Below are 18,241 nucleotides of genomic sequence, written 5' to 3' on the forward strand. Positions count from 1 at the left end.
AAAAACCTGGCTCTGACTGCAATGGTCCTAATTTTACATTGTTTCCTCACTGTCGCTCTGAATGCACACAGTTCATCACATGGTGCAGGATTTGTCCAGTGGATCCTGTGGAGGGGGCGCCGGATGCTGCGCCGCTCCCGTCTTGGGTATCGCCACCATGGGTTTGGGCCGCAGGGCAGGGGGCTTGAGCTGCACCCCCATGCGCGGGGCCACGGCGGGTTTGAAGGTGCTCATGGTATCGCTAGAGGAGCTGGTGCTGCGGCGCATGGGCGGCTCCGTCGGGGCGGGCCGGAGCAGGAGCCCGTGCAGTTGGCTGAGGGACTCGGTGGAGCTGGCCGGTGTGGGAGCGTAAAATATGCCTTATTGATGAAACACAAGCAGAATGAGTGTGTGAACTGTTTGTAAAGCCATTTTTACTTTACTTAAATTAAATGATAACTTCTGGTATTTCTGTAGCTTCAACAAGGGGGTCATTATGGAGCCTCAGAAAACTTCCAAGGGTTTCAAATGAGACAAAACAAGTTTTAAAATAATCAACAACAACAACAACAAAAAATTGTAAACAATTTTTCCTCTTCCCCTGATTACTATACCTAAAATAAAATAAAAAAAATATTTTTTTGAATTAGAAAAACATTCAAAGAAAATATAAACTGAATACGAAAATATTTTTTTCTAATTGATCCCTAAAATATTTTATTGGGTAGAAAATGCTCTTTGTGCGCAAAAATATTTGTAAAAGTTTTTATTCAGTAATAATCACAAATGACAGGAAATTAACTTTCCTGTCATTTGTGATTATTAGCCTACTGAATAAAAACTTTTAATAGGAAATTCACTAGGGTCTCAGCAAACCTATTTAAAATAATCATATAATATAAAGACATGGACATTTCTATAATTCATATAAATATCCAAATCATTTTACTGGGTAGAAATTTATCTTTGAGTGCAAAAATATTTGTAAAAATCATGTAAATTAATTTGTCAAAAAGAGTGAGAAGCCTAAAGAATTTTAAAGAAAAGCATTTTCTGGGCCAGCAAGTTTCAATCACTTAGAAGCCTATGGAGAAGTGATCCAGCTCTCAGATTTAATCAAAAATATCTTAATTTGTGTTCCGAAGACGGGGTTGGAACAACATGAGGGTGAGTAATTACTGACAGAATTTTCATTTTTGGGTGAACTAACCCTTTAAGAGTTTTTCTTTATTTCTTCTGTAATTGTGATTGTTAAAAGTTCATGTCGTTATCGTTTTGTTCCTTTAATGTTAGGGGTATTCAAGATTTAACTAAACGAAAGGCTGTTTTTTTGTATTGCAAGAGATTTAATGTAGATTTTAATTTTTTTACAAGAGACTCATGCTTGTTCTTCAGATGTGAATTTTTGGAAGTTTCAATGGGGCAGCGAAATTTGGCATTCTTTTGGAAGTAATCACTCAGCAGGAGTTGCAATTTTAAAGGGTTCATTTAAAGGTAAAATTGTTTATAGCAAAGTTCACATTGGGTAGGTGGATAATTCTAACGATATCCATTGATGGGAATTTTTTTTTGTTAGGTAGGCCTACTGTATATGCTTCAAATATTACAAAATATAATGTTGATTTGTTCTCTGATATTGAAAATGAGATTAAGAAAGAAAAAGATTCCATGATATTGAAATAATTCTAGGTGGGGACTTTAATATTGTCCCAGATGTTAAGATGGATAGAATTCCTATTCCAATTGGACCATCTACAGGTGATTCAGAGCTATCTGTATTTTGTGAAAATGTAGGGGTAATTGATATATGGAGATATAAACACCCACATTTGAAAGAGTACACATGGGGTAATAGGGATAAATCTTAACAGTCAAGAATCGATCTTTGGTTCATTTCTAATTCATTTGAACAAATTACAAACAGAGTATCAATTGAACCATCGATATTGTCTGATCACAAAATGATTTATCTTTGCATCAAAGGGAATAATGAAACTTCATATAAAGGCTCTTAGACTTATTGGAAACTTAATAATAGATTATTGGAAATTGATAGTTTTCCACATGAAATTAAGAAGATAATACAAACATATTGGAATCAAGCTTAGCGAACAAATTTATACTGTAAAAATTGGGAGCTTATGAAGTTTCAAATTAGACTTAGTGCAATTGATAAAGGCAAAGAAGTTGCAAAGTCTAATAAGTCAAAGGAAGAGGAAATTATTAGAGCTATTTGTAACATCACTAATAATACTGATGGGAATTGTAATTTGTTAATGAATCTGCAGGCTGAGTTAGATAAATTATATATAATCAAGGCAAAAGGAACATTTGTTAGATCACGAAGACGTTGGTTAGAGGAAGGGGAAACTAATTCCAGATACTTTTATAATTTGGAGAAAAGAAATGGAGAGTATACATCTATTAGAAAGCTTAATATTAATGGCCATGAAACACAGGACCCTATTATTATTTCAAAATATGTTTCAAATTTTTATGGTAAATTATATTCCAGCAATGCATGTTCTGTAAACAAAATAGATGATTTTTCAAAGCCCGCTTACTTGGACATCAGTGTGTGTTTTTCCCCCTCAAATTATAAATGGTTCGCTAGTACTTGTGTATTTAAATGCCTGAAAAAGAAAAAAAAAGACATTATTTGGTTGAAAACTGTCTGAACGTGTGATAAATGACAACTGACACACAGTGCAGTGCAGAGAGCTCTCTGGCTCAGTGCCAAACGTGCGAAAGCAGCGCTAATCAGCGCTGTGATCATGCGTCAGTGAGATACAGTGCTATACTACAGTGATTATTACAACTCTGATCTGTGGTTTTAGAAGGTAGGTCAAGTCTTTCCAAGTCACTCACACAGGGCTCAAGTCCGAGTCAAGTCGCGAGTCATTGTTGTCAAAGTCTAAGTCGAGTCGCAAGTCATCTTTGATTATGGCAAGTCGAGTCGCAAGTCATCAAATTTGGGACTCGAGTCCAAGTCAAGTCCAAGTCAAGCGACTCGAGTCCACAACCCTGCAATTTAACATGACTTTATTTTTTAAAACTCTTAAATTCTTCGGTTTTGGGGACAAATTTCAAAAAGTAATCAGAACCCTATATAATAAGATTCCCAGCTCTGTACAATTGGCATATGGAACTTCTCATAGATTCGAAATTAAAAGGGGTATTCGACATATGAATACCTGCCCTATTAGTCCATTACTTTTTTTGTTGGTTACACAAATTATGGCCATTCATATTAAGAAAGACATTTTTCGCGGTTTTACAATAGGAGATACAGAAATTAAATGCACACAATTAGCTGATGACACTACTCTTTTCTTAAGAGACTGAAGTTGAAAAAGCAATTAATTCCCGTGCAAAAAGTTATCAAATATTTGGGTATTAAGATTTCAAAAAATAATTAAGTCAGGAATGAGTTAAACTTCACTCCCATCATTCAATCATTTGTAAAAGAAACTGAATTCTTGGCTGATGAGAGATCTCTCTTTCACTGGTCGTGTGTTATTGGTTAAAGCTGAGGGTTTATCCAGGTTGGTTTATGCTGCTCAAGTGTTAGATGTCCCCCCCTCATTAATTAAAATGATAGACACCAAACTCTTTACATTTATTTGGAAGAACAAATCACATTATATTAAAAAAGAAAATATTTGTAGGTCAAAAATTGAAGGAGGATTGAATGCTTTGGATTTTAAGACCTCTAACACGATATTTAAAATAAAATGGCTCCAAAATTATTAAAAAATAAAATAAACAAAGTATATGGTATACAGTACCTAATTTTATATTTCAAAAAGTAGGTGGTATAGAATTTATACTGAAATGTGATTATGATGTTAACAAAATACCCATTAAACTTGCAAGTTTCCACAAACAATCATTACCCTCATGGACCCAATGGAGGGACCCAATGGTCTCCAATGTCCCAAGACCCAAATGTTTTGGAAAGAACTCAGTAATTACTTGCAAAGAAAAGTTATGACTCTTGTTAACTTTGAAGAAATTGATGTTATGTTAAAATGTTTTTCATTTGAGGGTGATACAAATATTTTGTTTATTTTAGATTGAATTGTTATAATTGCCCGTTACTATATTCATAAAGTCAAATGGAATGGAAAACTACCACATTTTGAACATTTTAAAATTGAACAATGTTAAAATATATTTAGAAACAATATCCAAAAGTAAAAACCTAAAAGCTAGGAAAACTACACAGCTGTTTGACAGGTACAGGTGTTTTTTTCTTTTTTCTTTTGGCTATTTTTTTTTTCTTTTTTCTTTTCTTTACTCCTGACATGTATGGTTATATGTACTCTTGTATGTAAATTATGTTTTGTTCTTGTTAAAATGCAATCAAATAATAAAAATAAAATAAAATCAGGGGCATGTTCAAGTTCAAAACGGTGCGCAACGTTTTGCTACGGTTTACGGGTTGAACGTCATGTTTCCTGGAAACGGCGTGCACCGGTGTGCAACGGGGTTTGAGATACGTTTTCTCTTGTTTGGTGGGTGTGTCAGAACTGCAGTCCAATCAGCAGCAACATGTATATAAAGCACACGGTATTAAAGTGAACTCGCACAATGGGTTCAAGGAAAGTAATTTACAAATGTGTTCGATGCAGCTCGGTATAAGCAACAACTGAGGATATTAGAAGACATGTTTGTTGAAAGTTTTATTGTAAAAAATATAGGATATCAACAAAATGATGTAGTTGTTTATATTTTTAGCTTCATTGCAAGTGTATTGGTATAAAATGCGAAAGAAAATACAGGGTATTAAAACAGTATGAACTACAAATAAAGTATCTGTGAGGCTAAATAGATGTGTTTTAGTCTGAATTAGGTAAGATGTGTGCTTCCATTTCAGTTTCAGCAATCCTTTCACTCGATTGGGATGTTCTCTTTTGTTCTGGGCGGCAAGTGCAGTAACTGTAACATCGGGCATATTTTGTAGTATTAAACACATATTTATACCGACTTCATCAGGCTCTGAAAATTCTTCACAAAGAACACAAAGAATGGCCTTCTCAGCTGCCATAGTTGCAACTCTTGCGTCATCAGAACAGTGTGTTCAACGCATCACCGTTTCTGTTTTGTTTTTTTTTTTGGTTGATAAATGTAATTTTTTTAAAGTTTTTTTTTTTTTTTTTTTTTTTTTTTTTTAGCACAACAAATACAAACAAATCAGGTACAATGAAAAATCTTACTACGAACCTACAGTGAATGTCTTAGAAGATACATACATAAAAGAACAGAAGAACATGGGGCAAGATATTTACATTACACATTCAAAAGAAAATAAAACAAAAGGGCAATTATTCAATAAGAATGTTTATAAAAGAAGCCAGTTTCACTGCATTCTTGTTATTAATCAATAATAAAGACTTATAAAAAAGTTTCAACTCATTCCTCCAATAAGTAATGTTAGGATTTATCTTAAAAAAACGACATTTATGTATGAAATGTTTACTTAACAGAATTACATTGTTAATGCCAAAATCATTATGATCATTGCGAAAAATACCAAATTTTATATCATTAATTGTTAGATTCACTATCTGAATTCCTTTGGATAAGCAATTGTATAAGGTCCAGCCAAAACCTTTGTACAACTTCGCACAAACAAAAAAGATGATCCAAATCTTCGGGTTCATTGTCACAAAAACTACAGTTTCCTACATCCATTTTAAACCTCTGTTTTAAGAAATCATTAGTTGGATAAATTTTATTCATAATTTTAAACTGCATTTCTTTCATCTTTGGCGGGACAGGAAATGTTAAATATTTACATCTAATCTTTCTTATTGTCTCCTTCCCAAAATCTTTGAGAATATAATCTCTTTTGAGAGAGCTTGTTTGGCAGTTAAGTAAACAGTTTCTTATGAACTTGTTGTTACATTTGTAATTCTGAAAATTAATACCATTAATACAAAGTTGTCTTAGGGTAGGAATGATTTTTGAGTATATTATATCCTGCTTAATCATAGCTACAAGTGATACTGGGAGAGCTTTCACAATCTGTTTAAACTTCTTTTGGGTACATCTAATTTGAAATTTGTCACAGAATTCCACATGTTGTAAAACATTTCCTTCCACATCCATGAAGTGGGCAATAGCCCAGACACCTTTAGAGAACCATTCTGGAATAAAAAGAGATTTTCTATTTACTAAAATATACCTATTATTCCAAATAGGTGTATTGTGTGGTGTGAAATTATGCTTGAATATTAATTTCCAATACAGAAGGACCTGTTGGTGAAAATCTGACAGTTTCATAGGAAGTTTCTTAAAATCAAAATCACATTTTAGAAGAAAACTAATGCCGCCTACTTTTTCAAAAATCCGATTGGGAATATAAGACCACAATGAATTTTGATTTTGAATATAGTTTTTTAACCATCTAATTTTCAACATACCATTCATACAATCAAAATCTATTGCATTACCACCTCCATCCTCATAAGTTCTAATTAAATCCTGCTTGGCTATATAATGACATTTATTCCGCCATATAAAATTGAAATTTAGTTTGTTGATAGTTTTAACTATTTGGGGTGCTATTGGAAGGGAGTAAGCTGGATATATTAATCTAGATAAACTGTCCATTTTAGTTAACAATATTCTGCCAAAAATGGAGAGATCTCTTTGTAGCCATCTATTTAGATATGTTTTACAATTATCAACATTGTCTTTTATGTTTCGTTTTTCAGAAATTGTTTTGTCTTTAGTCACCACAATACCCAATTTGACTTCTTTTTTTACCTTTATGTTATATAATGATTGCATGGATTGGTCTTTTAATGGCAATAATTCACATTTATTTAAATTTAACTGAAGTCCGGAGGCTTTTGCGAAAATATTGATAGCTTGTAATGCTATGGGAATTTGGAGCTCATTTTTAAGAAACAAAGTTGTATCGTCAGCCAACTGACTTATAATTATTTGTTTGCCCATCAACTTCAGACCTTCAATCACGCTGTTCTTAATTAAAATAGACAGAATTTCTGCAACCATTATAAACAACAAGGGAGAGCTTCCACATCCTTGCCTTATTCCTCTACCAATATTAAATATTTTACAAGTCCCGTGTCCCAAAGACACACAGCTATGTATATCAGAATAAAGCATATGTATAGTATCTATGAATTTGTCGCCAAAACCAAAATAATGAAGTGTTTCTAAAATAAATTCATGCTCAACAGAGTCAAAGGCCTTATAAAAATCAAGGAAGAGTATAAAACCATCATCATCAATTAAATCACTATAGTCTAATAAATCCATAACAAGTCTTATATTATTATGAATGACTCTTCCTTTTATAAAGCCTGACTGTGTCTCACTTATTATGTCTGCTATCCCTTTTTTAAGTCTAGATGCAATGGATCCTGAAAATATTTTATAGTCTGTATTTAATAATGTAATCGGTCTTAAATTGTCTAATTGCCGTTTGTCTTTCCCCGGCTATCACCGTTTCTGTTTAAAAAACGTTGTGCAACGTTTTGTCGGGGCTGAACGCAGCCCAGTTGTCACCCAAAAGTTCAGGGGTCAGCGGCCATTTTGACGTCAAAATAGCTATATTATTTATATGTAATTTGTAAGTTTACCCAGAGACAATTTATATAAGAGACATGCCACTTCCTCAATCCTCAATACAACTATATAAGGAAAACCATAGACAGGCGCACTTCATGCGGACTTTCGGTCTCGTGGACTTGAATTGCGCGTGCTCGCTGAGTCTACGAGTCCGTAGGCCGTCCCATTCAGCATTTTACCGCTCTGAAGTGTGCTCAGCAGCGCCCCCTTTGTACCCCTGAAGCGGTCTTCCGCGAAGCCCGCATAGATGCAGGCTCCACGCACTTTAACTACCCAGGAATCCTTGCGAAAGGCCAATCAGACAACAGATGGGAGGAGATTTCACTCACGGATAATTGTTGACATGGCTGTGAAGAAAATATTACTGTTTTTATGACCTAAATGTACATTTTACCAGTTGTTACCTACAGTTTATACAAACATTATGGTCATCGACCAGTGGTTGATGTCTCAAACATAATAATAGCGTGTTTAATAATACGATCGCATTATGATTCATTAAATAAATAGAACCGAATGGCAGGGCTTTACTGAGTCATATGTAAACATAGTATGAATATTGAAACCTGTAAATTGAAAAAAATATGTTAAATTATGTTTTAAAATTGTAATCTTAGTTCAAATGGAACATTATGTATTATTATGTACAACTGTATACATCATTTAAATAAGCATGATTTATCTATTGTCTAATGCCCAGGTGATATGCATAATATCAAAATATAGAACTGTAAAATTAGGCTGTGTAGTGGACATGCAGATCGGAGCGCAAAAATGTGATTTCTCCTGTCCAACAACAACCAGACCGTTATTTCCGGCATGCCGATCGAGTCTGTCCCAAAAATACCTCTCAATGCGCCCTCGTGGACTCGCGCCAAGGGCCCTATAGGTCTGCACTACATGACGTCACCAAAGTGTGGACTCTGAGGAAGTCCACAAGTCCGGAGTGTGCCATTTGGGACAGGGCCTAAGAAGATTACAGCGCAGTCTTGCCCTCCGCAAAATGGCGGACGCGATGACGTATCGCAGCAACGTTCCAAAGCGGCCAATAGGGCGTCTATGTATTTATTATGTCTATGTGTCCGATCTGATTGGTTAATAATAATCCTATTTCAGTATCTTGCCGCACTATTGGCTCGACTTATATAGTAGGCAACCGCGTTTGCCTGCATATTTACGGGTCGTGCAATATAATTTCGGGGGGAAATGTGCAATAAATGGGAGTGGCAACACTTTTCATATCGTTGAGAATAAAACAACCGTCCCAACTTTACAAATCCAGGTTCTCCCTCCATGGGGATCATCCATTTCGAAAAGTAAAGCAGATACGGACCCTCGGCCCACGCGAGATGCAATGCGATTGGTTGCTGGACCAGCCAATGGAATTAATCTGTGTAAATCCTATTATTTTAATAATAAAAAATCCTATTATTTTAATAGGATTTAAAATTGCCTAGTCATTAGATTTGTGAATTCTCTTTCTGAAAAACTAAATTATATCATTAATCTTTTAATTATAATAAGTTTTATATTCATTAGACAAAAATAACTCAAAAGAAACCCTCCTATATTACCTTTTATAACACTGATCTCACAATATACTTAGAATATCTTTTAAACATGAAATCACAAAACAAAAAGCTTATAAAAACAATACAAATTTTAAAGCTTTTCAAATACATATATAACTGCCCTGATATTATAAACTTTCATTTCTGTATTTATTATTTATTTTATTATTATTATGTACATTTATACTTTAGTTGTTGTTGTTATTAATACATTTTGAATTGTATTTACAGTGCCTTGTATTCATTTTGTTTTTTGTTGCATTGTACTTGAAATGTTTGTAATTTAACTAAATAAATAAAAAGCACAATATGTTATGTATACCGTACGTAATAAGATACATTTCTAAAATCAATACTTTCAATATTCAATACTTTCAAAACATTTTTTTAAGCAAATCTGGAGGCTAATGAAATGAAACAGATGAGAATCATTTTCCCATCTAAATACAGTTGATTTTATTGTAATGTGATGAATCAGAAAAATAAAAAAATATAACATTCGCTTAGGCTGTTTTTTAAATGGACCAAAATAAAGTGAAACCAAAGTAACAATTTGAAGTGACCAGACCACTGACATTGATAATGAATATTATAAACAAATATATAAGATGGCACCACAAGACGACTTTCACTTGCAGAGCAAATTTAGCACGTTTATAGTTAACTGGGTAGCAATTGTGAACAATTTTAATAGAGAATTCAAAAATAATTTGGATTTCTTCACCACTACGGCCAGATGGCGTATTAGTGATACTGAAAGCTGATTGGCCTTGATATATATGCGGAAAAGGGCCAATTTAATTATTAATTTATATGATGTCCGATTTATATGATGTTTTTGCGCGCATTTTCCACGGGTTTTAATAATAAAACTGGTCTGAAAGAATGAATATCATATTAAACAAAACGTCAACATTAAGGTTGCAATTATTTAATAAATCAGAGTCGATGTGCGCGTGCATGCGTGATTCGAATTTTAGTTGCTAATAGCGACGCATTTTATGAATCTGAACAATCTGCATATATCTAGCTACTCCGCGATCGACCGCTGTCTGTTGGTTGAGAGACGAGGCGAATTGACAGACTGACTTTTGCTGAGCGAAACTTGAGACTTTTAACCTGTTTTTTGGATTTCTGAGAGGAGACTTAACGTTATATTCTTGAAGGACATCGGAGGATATATCCTTTTTGAAAGCATCATTTAATTTTCTGATAATACTTTTGTTTGATATTTTTTTTTCAGAGGAGTAACTTAACGTTAACGTTATTTCTGAGTAGATTTCTATTGTATTGTGTTGTGTTGTCTTGTTTGTTTTTTTTACCGATTTTATTGCAGTTTGGAGGAGGTTGGCGATGGCTCGTCGTAACCACATGATGGGTGAAAGAGGAAGTGAGTGCTTTAATTTTTCATTTATTTGTTATGGTGTGTTGTACAATGACTGACAGATCCCATTTGCTCCCATTTATTTGATTCATTGCATGTGAAATAAACTTGAATTGAATTTGAGTAACTTAACTGAAGTAAAAATCTGTAATTGACCACAGACATTGATTATTGATTATTATGATTAAACTAACGTTATGTGATATGTGAAATATTCCATCCTAAGAGCACTTCAGATCCAGGAGAGCTGCTTTCGGTCAGACGGCTGGTCAGGAGGTTTGGAGGCCCGATTCTGATGACCGTGATCAGGATCCGCTGCCCAGAGATGGACAAAGTAAGTTACACAATTTCCTTACTTGAGTGAAAGTAAGTTACAGATACTTCTGGTCAAATATTACTCAGTTACAAGTAAAAGTTGAAAAGACTGATTTTTACTTGAGTAAAAGTACAGAAGTAGGCCTACTTGTTTTTAAAAGTACTTAAGTATCAAAAGTAAAAAGTAAATGTCAATGCATTGTTTTATTATTGTTTGTAATACGTATAGTACATTATGCCTCTGAATCTATGCCTGCCTACCTACCCACCCTCATATCAATATGAAATTTATTTCTAGAACACAGTTCCTGTAGTGGGATTGAATGTGAGATTGAATAAGTGCTCTCAATAACGTCCTCAATAGTTTCGGCTGTTCCCTCAAATAGTGCCCTATTTAAAAAAATGTGGCTTTTAGGATGAATATGTCAGCCACTGTTATAAGCTAGTGTGCTCCAAAACAATGACAAAATGAGCATTTAGAAGACCAAACCCAACATTGAAAATGAAAGTCAGATTGATGTCAGAATCCAACTACTTTCTACTCAAGGACCTTGACAGAAATGTAACGTTAGTGGAGTAAAAAGAATGATATTTGTCTTTCAAATGTAGTGAAGTTAAAGTAAAATGTTTCCAGAAAAAATAATACTCAAGTAAAGTACAGATACTCAAAAAGTGTACTTAAGTACAGTACTCAAATAACTGTACTTTGTTACTGTCCACATCTGCCGCTGCCAGACCCGATCCAGATCCAGAGCCAGGATCGTCCTGGATATTTACCTTCTCTGTCTTCTAAGTTTTCTGTTTCTGTGTCCACAGGTCAGGCTCACGGGGCGACGGCGAAGCAGAACCCAGATGTTGGACGTCCGTCCACTTCATCTAAACACTCTCGCAGAGGTCAGAATAGGCTTTTAATAAAGATGTAATGGCTTAGTTTCTATTTCTATTTTCAATGGCTGATTTGTCAACTAAACCAACTAAAGTACGGTAACACTTTATTTTGATGGTCCCTTTTGAACAATCTGTCGACTATAAGTAACTTTGCAACTACATGTCGACTAACTCTCATTAGAGTATATCAGTAGACTCTCTCCTTAATATCTGCAAACTCTTTATTGTAATGCTCCAACAACAGACACTCTACTGACAACAAGTAACTTTTCATCTACATGTCAACTTATTCTAACCCTACCCTACCAGTCTATTAATACTCTAAAGAGAGTTAGTAGACATGTAGGTGCAATTTTACTTATAGGCAACTGAATGTCTGTTGGGAGGAGCATTTTACTATTAAGATTTGAATAGTAAAATGTAAGTTATGTCATTGGTTAATTTGATGTCAGAGATGGGTCTAATAGTTGTTTTCATTCGTTTTTTCTTCATTTCAGAAAAAGCTCCAGAACATAGGGAGAGACTTTGCCTCAGGATCTGGAAGGCTACGAAGGGTGTTTTCAGCTGCTGTTTCTGTGGTGCTGTGACTGTTGTGGAGCCTTTCATTCCTGAACCATCGTCACCTGCTGCAGATCACTCCGGTGTCAAGCCAAAGAATGGTAAATCATTATTTCTCCAACATTATTTTAAACAGTATTATCTTGTTTTCCACTCAAAATAAGGCTTGTTTTTACAGAATATTACAATTATTTCCCCCATTATAATATTATTTTCTCGACCAGCACTGACATTTTTAAAATAAAACAATGGATTATAAAATTATAAAATAGAATGTTCCTTTAACCAAGATAAAACATTTTTGAAACGTTGAAAAAACTGGACGTTTTGAACGTTCAGAGAACATTTAGAAATAATGTTTTCTTAATTGAATGGGAATGTTAGCAAAACGTTCTCAATAAGGCATGAGCTCGATGGCTGTCTGACACACACCCGAAACACACGCACAGAATGCCGCTTCACAGACAGCATACGATCCAGAAAAGAATTCAATTTCACCACTTATTTCTCTTGAATTGTCAAAAACATGCAAAATTGTCAAAATGGCTGTCGTGCCGAGTATTACAGAGTCAGTTATGTCATAAATAAGACATTGCTATGCATTTAATAAATGTCAGTGTTTAATAAAATATATCAATATTTAGATATGGCCCATATGATCTTTACCATTACAAGAACTGAGCCACATGTGCCAGAGTTGGCCAAATGAAGCCTGGAAATGTATGTTTTCTTTTTAATTAAAGATCAGATAAAATAAGAAAAATAACTTTAGCGTTGAATCGGAATCACCAGGCTCCACCCTCGTAATCGTGATAATAGTGAAATGAAATTACTATTACTATTGTGAAATAATATGTTGGGACATTTATGCAGGCATTAAGCAGAAGTCAGGTGGATAGCGTGAACAATTCCCATTACTTTAGATCTGTAACTTTACAGATAAGATTTGAATAGTAAAATGTAAGTTATGTCATTGCTTAATTTGACGTCAGAGATGGGTCTAATAGTTGTTTTCATTTGTTTTTTCTTCATTTCAGAAAAAGCTCCAGAACATAGCGAGAGACCTGGTCTTTGCCTCAGGATCTGGAAGGCTACGAAGGGTGTTTTCAGCTGCTGTTCCTGTGGTGCTGTGACTGTTGTGGAGCCTTTCATTCCGTCACCTGCTCCAGATCACTCTGGTGTCAAGCCAAATAATGGTAAATCATTATTTCTCCAACATTATTTTAAACAGTATTATCTTGTTTTCCACTCAAAATAAGGCTTGTTTCTACAGAATATTAAAATGATTTCCCCCATTATAATATTATTTTCTCGACCAGAAAAAGCTCCAGAACGTATGAAGAAACCTGGTCGTTTCCATAAGCTCAGGAAGGCTGTTTTCAGCAGGTCTTCCAGTGGTGCTGTGACTGTTGTGGAGCCGTTTATTCCTGAACCATCGTCACCTGCTTCAGATCACTCCGGCGTCAAGCCAAATAATGGTAAATCATTATTTCTCCATCATTATTTTAATTAACTGCAGATGTTTTGTTATTGGATCATTCGTGCCGCGAGATGTTTTATAGGGGGCGGTAAAAAAGTCAGGCACCGAAAGTTGCGTTCTTATTCGGTCTCGATACTACCGTTTACGTCGGAACCGGTTCCCTATTGGAACCGGGTTTCGGTACCCAACCCTAATCATTGCTTAATTTGACGTCAGAGATGGGTCTAATAGTTGTTTTCATTTGTTTTTTCTTCATTTCAGAAAAAGCTCCAGAACCTGGTCGTTCTCTCAAGTTCTGGGAGGATACGATGGGTGTTTTCAGCAGCACTTCCAGTAATTCTGTGACTGTTGTGGAGCCTTTTATTCCTCCAGCAGATCTTGTTCCTGAACCATCATCACCACCTGCTGCAGATCACTCCGACGTCAAGCCAAATAGTGGTAAATCATTATTTCTCCATCATTATCATTAACCCTACCAGTCTACTAATACTCTACTAATACTTTAATGAGAGTTAGTAGACATGCAGGTGCAATGTTTCTTATAGACTTATAGAATGTCACCAAAATAAAGTGAAACCAAAGTAACAATTTGATGTGACCACTGACATTGATAATTAATATAATAAAAAAAAGTAATAAAAAAACCAAACAGTTTTTGATGTCTGAAATGTTCCATCCTCAGGAACTGTTTCCATAGATTCCTCTCCGGGCATCACGTCATCCTCAGCTTCCTGGTCCGACAGCCTCGAAGGGTTTCTGTGTCCTCCGCTGCCGGGTCAAGTTCCTGTCGAGCCAACAGAGACATCAACTGGCCGAACTGCTCGGCGTGCCGTGAGGGCTTCTCCAGTGAACAAGAGCTCAACAGGTGAGACTGAATTAAGGCTGGGCAGTGCAAAGTCTACAGAGAGAGATTTTGCTATTTCACGCATAACTGAGTCAAGTTTTTAACACGTCCGATCACATTTACTGTTGCTCGACCAGCACTGATTTTTAAAAAATAAAACAATGGATCTAGCAACAGACACTCTACTGACTATAAGTAACTTTTCAACTACTGTACATGTCAACTTATTTTAACCCTTCCAGTCTACTAATACTTTAATGAGAGTTAGTAGACATGCAGGTGCAATGTTTCTTATAGACTTATAGAATGTCACCAAAATAAAGTGAAACCAAAGTAACAATTTGATGTGACCACTGACATTGATAATTAATATAATAAAAAAAGTAATAAAAAAACCAAACAGTTTTTGATGTCCGAAATGTTCCATCCTCAGGAACTGTTTCCATAGATTCCTCTCCGGGCATCACGTCATCCTCAGCTTCCTGGTCCGACAGCCTCGAAGGGTTTCTGTGTCCTCCGCTGCCGGGTCAAGTTCCTGTCGAGCCAACAGAGACATCAACTGGCCGAACTGCTCAGGGTGCCGCGGAGGCTTCTCCAGTGAACAAGAGCTCAACAGGTGAGACTGAAATAAGGCTGGGCAGTGCAAAGTCTACAGAGAGAGATTTTGCTATTTCATGCATAACTGAGTCAAGTTTTTAACACGTCCGATCACATTTACTGTTGCTCGACCAGCACTGATATTTTTTAAGTAAAACAATGGATCTAGCAAGCTAATAATTGTCTCATGTTTTTCTGTTTGTTTTTCAGAGTCCTTTGAGTCTCTCTATAACATGGAAAAGTTAATTGGATCCGGAGGATTTGGCAGAGTGTTCCTGGGAACACGCAAATTTGATGGCAAAAGGGTAAATCTTACTGAATTGTACAAACATTTTGCTCTTGCATGCATCAAAACACATTTAAAACAATTTACAAATGGTTTAATACTTAATACAAGGCCAGATGCTTGAATACTGTTACTGTTATTGAAACTGTTTTTTTTGTTTGTTTTTTGCAGGTTGCCATCAAGCAGATACGCAAGATTGACAACAATCGTTATCTTAATATTGTAAGTTGGCCAAAACCTGAATGTGTATAGAGTTGTTTAAGTGCAGATTACTGTAGTTAATACACCCGTAGGAAGCATTAGGTATAAATGTGATCAACAAATAAGCCTAGAGGCACCAAATAACTTTGAGCTGAAAAGGCTCTTTTGAACGCATCTAAAAAGATCAAAGAATAGTACATTTCAAAATGATGTTTTCTTCAGATTTTTACCCAGCTAACCTTCTGTCTGCTTCTTCTCTCTAGCCTGGGAATCCCGAACCTCTCGTTACAGAAGTGGCACTGCTGTTGCTGATAAAGCGAGAACCCATAAGCCCCTTTGTCATACAACTGCACGAGTGGTTTGAACATCCTAGATCATTCACTCTGGTTATGGAGTATCCGGAGCCCTGCCAGACCTTGCTGGACTCAATGAATCGTCAACCTTTGAGTGACTGTCTCTTACGGGTCATCATGAGACAGGCTGTGCGGGCAGTGCAACACTGCATCCGTTGTGGGGTTTTCCATAGTGACATTCATACGAAAAATTTCCTGTGGAAGAAAGACACGCTAGAACTCAAGCTGATAGACTTTGGCTGCGGTCAGCTAGTTAGTAGTGAAGGCTGCGAGAGCAACAAATACAAGGGTGAGCATTTTGGGAGTGTGGAAACCTGAAGGTAGTGACTTACTAATTATTTGATGATGCTTGAAAAAAAAAAGCTCAACAATGTGCAAATGTCTTTCTTACAGGAATGATGTCATACCGCCCACCTGAAGTCTTTAAAGAACCTCGATTCCACGCCGTCCCAGCAAATGTCTGGTCTCTAGGAGTGCTTCTGTACGAGTTGTCGAACGAATGTCTTCCTTTTGTTAGTGTAACGGAAGTCACACGAGCCAAAGTTACATTTGTAAACCCCGACTTATCCAAACGTGAGTGAATAATGATGATAACATTGAAATCCGAATTTTCATATATAGCTCAACGTATAGCGAAAGCCATCGCTGTTTTCAAAAATGCCAGGTCACATGGTCATGACTAACCAGCTCTCTCCTTATTAAAATGTGTACAGACTGCAGGGATCTGATTAGACAGTGTCTAGCGAGGGATCCAACTAAACGCCCCAGCTTAGAGCAGATGTTACAACATCAATGGACTGATGAGGCAGTATAACAGGTAAAGTAGGATTATTATCTTTTGTCTTAAATTCTGGATTATTTGTAGTGAGATTTTCAAATTTGTGTTCATTGTAATGTTCTTGTTATAGTCAAATCACCTATATAGCTATATCATTTATATAGCGCTTGATACTATACAGATTGTTTTAAAGCTGCATCCCTGAAGTAAACAGGAAAATAACAGAATCAGTAAACCAAACAGAATTCAATTCTGCTCTAGCTCTAAAAAAAACATTCATGAGTTGACTTGTTCATATTCTCTTTGTTTTGGATAGGAAATAACATACTTGCTGAGAGCTCTGAGCTCGAGACTTGACCCGAAGCCTGAAGACCAACACCAACCTGACAGAAACTCAGAGCCTTTTATTCCTCCAGCAGATCCTGTTCCTGAACCATCATCACCACCTGCTCCAGATCCGTCCAGCGTCAAGCCAAATAGTGGTAAATCATTATTTCTCCATCATTATCATTAACCCTACCAGTCTACTAATACTCTACTAATACTTTAATGAGAGTTAGTAGACATGCAGGTGCAATGTTTCTTATAGACTTATAGAATGTCACCAAAATAAAGTGAAACCAAAGTAACAATTTGATGTGACCACTGACATTGATAATTCATATAATAAAAAAAGTAATAAAAAAACCAAACAGTTTTTGATGTCCGAAATGTTCCATCCTCAGGAACTGTTTCCATTGATTCCTCTCCGGGCATCACGTCATCCTCAGCTTCCTGGTCCGACAGCCTCGAAGGGTTTCTGTGTCCTCCGCTGCCGGGTCAAGTTCCTGTCGAGCCAACAGAGACATCAACTGGCCGAACTGTTCAGGGTGCCGCGGAGGCTTCTCCAGTGAACAAGAGCTCAACAGGTGAGACTGAAATAAGGCTGGGCAGTGCAAAGTCTACAGAGAGAGATTTAGCTATTTCATGCATAACTGAGTCAAGTTTTTAACACGTCCGATCACATTTACTGTTGCTCGACCAGCACTGATATTTTTTAAATAAAACAATGGATCTAGCAAGCTAATAATTGTCTCATGTTTTTCTGTTTGTTTTTCAGAGTCCTTTGAGTCTCTCTATAACATGGAAAAGTTAATTGGATCCGGAGGATTTGGCAGAGTGTTCCTGGGAACACGCAAATTTGATGGCAAAAGGGTAAATCTTACTGAATTGTACAAACATTTTGCTCTTGCATGCATCAAAACACATTTAAAACAATTTACAAATGGTTTAATACTTAATACAAGGCCAGATGCTTGAATACTGTTACTGTTATTGAAACTGTTTTTTTTGTTTGTTTTTTGCAGGTTGCCATCAAGCAGATACGCAAGATTAACAACAATCGTTATCTTAATATTGTAAG

At 35.9% G+C, this 18,241-nt stretch overlaps 1 protein-coding gene and 1 long non-coding RNA gene across 3 annotated transcripts in view; both read left to right on the forward strand.

Annotated features, from left to right (window-relative positions):
• LOC309508264 overlaps window positions 1–18,241 on the forward strand; it is a 96,425-nt gene that overhangs the window by 72,714 nt on the left and 5,470 nt on the right. The gene's annotated exons all lie outside the window — the stretch shown is intronic.
• LOC309508261 (serine/threonine-protein kinase pim-2-like) lies at window positions 15,412–17,291 on the forward strand. Of its 2 annotated transcripts, XM_082182798.1 has the most exons (4): window positions 15,412–16,350; window positions 16,455–16,634; window positions 16,775–16,878; window positions 17,156–17,291. In XM_082182798.1, exons 1-3 carry the CDS (start codon window positions 16,098–16,100, stop codon window positions 16,873–16,875), a joined length of 534 nt encoding a protein of 177 aa, XP_082038924.1. In that variant the 5' UTR covers window positions 15,412–16,097; the 3' UTR covers window positions 16,876–16,878; window positions 17,156–17,291. The 2 variants fall into 2 exon arrangements, with proteins under 2 accessions (XP_082038924.1, XP_082038923.1); XM_082182797.1 differs by lacking the exon at window positions 17,156–17,291 and having other exon boundaries at window positions 16,775–17,010.

Source organism: Leuciscus leuciscus, assembly GCF_965113295.1.
Source record: "Leuciscus leuciscus genome assembly, chromosome: 10".
In the NCBI taxonomy this organism is placed as follows: domain Eukaryota; kingdom Metazoa; phylum Chordata; class Actinopteri; order Cypriniformes; family Leuciscidae; genus Leuciscus; species Leuciscus leuciscus.